The 5,054-nt window shown below is 29.2% G+C and overlaps 1 protein-coding gene across 1 annotated transcript in view; it reads left to right on the top strand.

Moving 5' to 3' along the window:
* Positions 1-1,381, top strand: part of LOC107484369 (pathogenesis-related thaumatin-like protein 3.5) — a 2,879-nt gene extending 1,498 nt beyond the window's left edge. Inside the window, exon 3 of the mRNA XM_016104964.3 lies at positions 992-1,381. Coding sequence (XP_015960450.1) covers positions 992-1,127 — 136 coding nt within the window. The 3' untranslated portion in view covers positions 1,128-1,381. The remainder of the gene's footprint in view (positions 1-991) is intronic.
* The last annotated feature ends 3,673 nt before the right edge of the window (positions 1,382-5,054 follow it).

Raw genomic sequence — 5,054 nt, 5'->3', positions numbered from 1 at the left:
TATATTTCATATATAAATATAGTTTTTTAAAATTTTAGGGGATGAAAGCCACTATTCACCCCCTCTAAGTCTGTCTCTACCTATTATATTAAATATTTTACTCAAATATATCATGTTATTTAATCATTTTTAATTATTTTTTTACATTAAAAGATCTTTATCTTAGTTAAATTAATTTTTTTTTTATCAAAGTCGTTATAATGTCCATAAAGTGATAGTTAACAATTATAATAAAGAGAAAAAGAAGCTAGAAAAACCTTTTTAAGATATGTTAAAAAAGCTCGAATAAACTATTTCAAATTCTCAATACACTTTTTTTTAATACTAATACATTTTTTTTAATATTTGTATTTTAGTAAAGGAAAAATATAAGTAACCAATAACATTTTTAAACAATGTTTGAACAATATAAAATAATAGAGTTAAAAAAATAAATTAATCTTAAATTTAATTAATAGCATTAAATTAGAGTGTAATGTAATTGATGATTGTTCATGTTATTCAAGATATTCATTGCTTCCTAGCATTTTTCTTTAGTAAAAAGTCCTCGTAAAGATCTCGTACAGAGCATGCATTAATTGTTTTTAACTTTTTATCAGCATATAATATTAAAAAAGTTATCGAGTGCTTCAGAAACATTTATATTTTAGTAGTTTTTACCATTAATCTTAATTAATTAAATAGTTTATAATAAAAATTAAAACATTGGTTAAAATGGATCGAAATTACCTATCCAGTATCATATCTTTATGTTTCACCAATAAAAATTAAACACTTATTCAAATGGAACTTATAAAATCACCAAATTAATAATAAATAAAAATTTAAATATACCAATTTTTGTTGATGAGGCATAAAAGAGAACATGATATAGTGTTATAGGTAATCAAAAATTCGTTAAGAAAACTAAAGTAGGAAATTTTTAGTAGATCAGTGTTAACGCTATCTTGAATGAACAAAATCTTAGATGTCTTTTAATTTTCTTCTGCAGGAAACGAAATGTATGCACGTATCATAATAACCAACTTCACTGCAGTGGATCACAAGGCTTAAAATCATTAATTGAAAGATGGGGAATAATAGTTCTAACAGTATTTTCAGTGTTTGGTCCATTGATTATATTCTAGACCGCACCTTAGTCCAAAATTCAAATTCATTTGACATACAAAGAATTTCAACTTTCAAGGGCTTGTGTATGTGTGGAACCAGTTGGGAATTTAATTTTTTGTTACTTTTTTTTTTCTTATCTTTACTTTTGGAGGAGGTTGGCGAAAAGAGTGTATGTATAGAAGTGGTGAACATGTTTATTCCTCTTGTCTACTAGAAGCTAATTAAGCTGTTGAAGCATATTCTTTTCCTTCAATTTAAGTAAAGAGGGTGATGTGCGTTATTCTTATCTATCCATCATCCATTTCTATTTTTGTCTGTGCTGCATGTACCATAAAACTGACTATTCTGGGATTCGAAAGAAAACATGCCATGCCAAAGGTATATTCGTGTCACAGTCTCGTCGTAAAATTAGCCCTGGCTAAGATAATGTCTAATGTAGGATGATCCATCTTAAAATCATGATCCCAACGAGAATAAAATTAGGATCAAATTCTCAATAATACTTGGCAGACAAAAAAAAAATTAGAATTTGTCTAATTAAATATTTATTAATTACTATAATAATTAATAAATGTTAAATAAAATAAATTTTGGTTAATTTTAACTAAATTTTTTTTGTTATAAAATATTTCTGTTTTAATAAAATCTTACCTAAATCTAGTACGTATCAAGTCAAATTGTTAGTAGAGTATGAAATGAAGGGTATTTACAAATTTGATTAATTAATATTATTAATATTATTAATGTTATTATTAATATTATTAATATTAATAAACGGTTACTAACCGTTTTGTACTATTTGGTTGAAGGGACACAATCTTTTAAGGATTGTGTATGTTCAAAACATTGTGTCTATTGGCTAAATGGACACAACTCTTTAAGAATTGTATATGTTCAAAACATTGTATCTATTGCCAATAGAAATGACACAACCATTTGTATACGTAACTAATCATAATTGCTACGTGCAATATGTATAAATAAGTCCTTGTCCACTATTTCAGATATGAAGTACTAAGCGTACAATTTACACTACTATTAAGAGATTTTCTTTGTTCAAGAGAGTTGAGAATTTCTTACTATTGCTAATTAAGAAATTCTTAGGTTTCATTGTATCCTGGGAGAGTATTGTCATCAACCCTATAGCAACCAAATTAGATCGCTTTGATGGAACGAACTTCAACCGTTGGAAAGACAAGATGATGTTCCTTCTTTCGGTTCTCAATCTTGCATATGTGATTGACCCAAAGACTACACCAATTGCCGATGCCGCTGAAAATTCCACACCGGAAGAGAAATAAAAGATTGTTCAATTGAAAAAGAAATGTGATGAAGATACTTTTGCATGTTGAGGTCATATTCTCAATACTTTATCCGACCGACTCTATGATCTCTACATGTCAATTCAATCACCATTAGAGATTTGGAAATCTTTGGAAGAGAAGTACAATACCGAACGACAAGGAACATATAAGTTTATTATGATGAAATATTTTGAATTTATTATGAATGATACTATGCCTGTCATGGATCAAATTCATGAATTACAAATCCTTGTAAGTAGACTTCGTGATCTACAAGTGGTGATCCCTGAATCATTACAAGTTGGAGCAATTATTCAAAATTGCCTTCATCTTGGAATGGTTATAGGAAGAAACTTTTATATCTTAGTGAGGACTTCACAATTGAGAAATTACTAAGGCATATACGTATAGAGGAGGAAACTTGAAAACGTGATGCTGTGTATCTTTCTCAAAGTTCTAAAGTGAATCATATTGATGAAAACAACACCAATAAGAAGAAAAGAAAGTTCTCTAAAGATTCAAAGCAAGATAAGAAGAGACAAAGAGAGTGTTATCATTGTCACAAGAAAGGATTCAAAGTTGTTATGGAATCCGATAAAGTGATCTTGCTTAAGAATGATGTATTCATAGGAAAAGGATATTGTATTGAAGGCATGTTTAAACTTAGTATTAATAAAGTGAATGTTTCCTTGTATGTTGTTGATTCTTGTGATTTATGGCATAGTATATTAGCACACTTAAATTACAAATCAGTTGAATATATGCAAAAGAATAACTATATTGATCTTAGTAACAAGGATTTTAGTAAGAAATGTGATATAAGAAACCTTTTCCTAAGGTTGAAAGAAATACACATTTATTAGAATTGATTCATAGTGATATTTATGAGCTAAATGGCAATATTACTAGAGGAGGAAAAAGATACTTTATAACCTTCATTGATGATTGTTCTAGATTTACTTATGTGTATTTGCTTAGAAATAAAGATGAAGCTTTTGAAATGTTTAAGAAATAAAATGGAAGTAGAAAATATGCATGATAAGAAAATAAAAGTTCTTCGTAGTGATCGAGGTGGAGAATATTTTTCTAATGAATTTGATCACTTTTGTGAATTACATGGTATTGTGCATGAATCTTCCGCTCCATATACTCCGCAACAAAATGGTTTGGCAGAAAGAAAGAACCGTACCTTAGTGGATATGGTTAATTCAATGTTACTAAATGCAAAATTGCCTTACAATTTGTGGGGTAAAGTATTATTGACATCATGTCATATCCATAATAGGATACCATCAAGACATAAAAAGGTTTCTCCTTATGAAATTTGGAAAGGAAGGAAACCTAATTTAAATTATCTTAAAGTGTGGGGGTGTTTAGCCTTTTATCGAGTTTCTAATCAAAAGAGAACCAAATTGGGGCCAAGAGCCATAAAAGGCACTTTTATAGGATATGCTCAAAATTCTAAAGCATATAGAATATTAGACTTAGTGTCTAATGTAGTTGTTAAATCAAGAGAAGTAGAATTTATTGAAAATAAATTTATCAATGATTCAACTTCTAATTCAGAGTATCCCCAAAATGATACTAATATTTCACAAGAAATAAATAATCAAAATAATAAACGTCTAAGCGACAAAGAGTTTATTGAACCAAGGAAGAGCTTGAGACTAAGAAAAGAAAAGGACTTGGGTCCAGATTTTATTTCTTCTCAGGCTATTACCTTTTTGGTAGAAGGAACTAGGAATTCTGCAACAAACAAGATTCCTATTGTTATGAACATAGAGGGTGATCCTCAAACATTCAAAGAGGTTATGGCTTCAAGGGATTCTGCTTTTTGGAAAGAAGCAATAAATGATGAAATGGACTCAATATTATCTAACAATACTTGGGTCTTGGTTGATTTGCCTCCAGGATCAAAGCCTATAGGATGTAAGTGGGTATTTAGAAAAAAGTATAATACTGATGGTTCATTACAAACCTTTAAAGCAAGGTTAGTGGCCAAGGGGTTTAGACAACAAGAAGGTCTAGACTATTTTGATACCTACGCACCTGTGGCAAGAATGACTTCTATTAGGGCTCTTATAGCATTAGCATCCATACATAAGTTTCATATACATCAAATGGATGTTAAAACGGCTTTTCTAAATGGAGATCTTAATGAAGAAATTTATATGGAGCAACCAGAAGGCTATGTGCTACCCAGAAATGAAAAGAAAGTTTACAAATTAATTAAGTCTTTGTATGGGCTAAAGCAAGCGCCTAAACAATGGCATGAGAAGTTTGATTCAGTGGTGTTATCAAATGGCTTCTCAAATAATAGTGCGGAAAAATGTATTTACTCAAAATTTACTAAAGATTATGGAGTAATTATTTGTTTATATGTTGATGATATGTTAATCATCGGAACAAATTTAGAAGGAATTCGTATAACGAAGGAGTATCTAACTTTTAAATTCAAGATGAAGGATTTGAATGAAGTTGATACAATATTAGGCATAAAGGTACATAAGAATGAAGTTGGCTTTACTTTATATCAATCTCATTATATTAAAAAGGTATTGGAAAAGTTTGATCATCTCACAATTAAAGAATCCAATACGCCGTATGATCCTAATCTTAAATTAGAAGGAAACATGGGAA

Source organism: Arachis duranensis, chromosome 4 (genome assembly GCF_000817695.3).
Source record: "Arachis duranensis cultivar V14167 chromosome 4, aradu.V14167.gnm2.J7QH, whole genome shotgun sequence".
In the NCBI taxonomy this organism is placed as follows: domain Eukaryota; kingdom Viridiplantae; phylum Streptophyta; class Magnoliopsida; order Fabales; family Fabaceae; genus Arachis; species Arachis duranensis.
The sequence above is the reverse complement of the archived record's forward strand: the minus strand, read 5'-3'. Positions and strand labels throughout refer to the sequence as shown.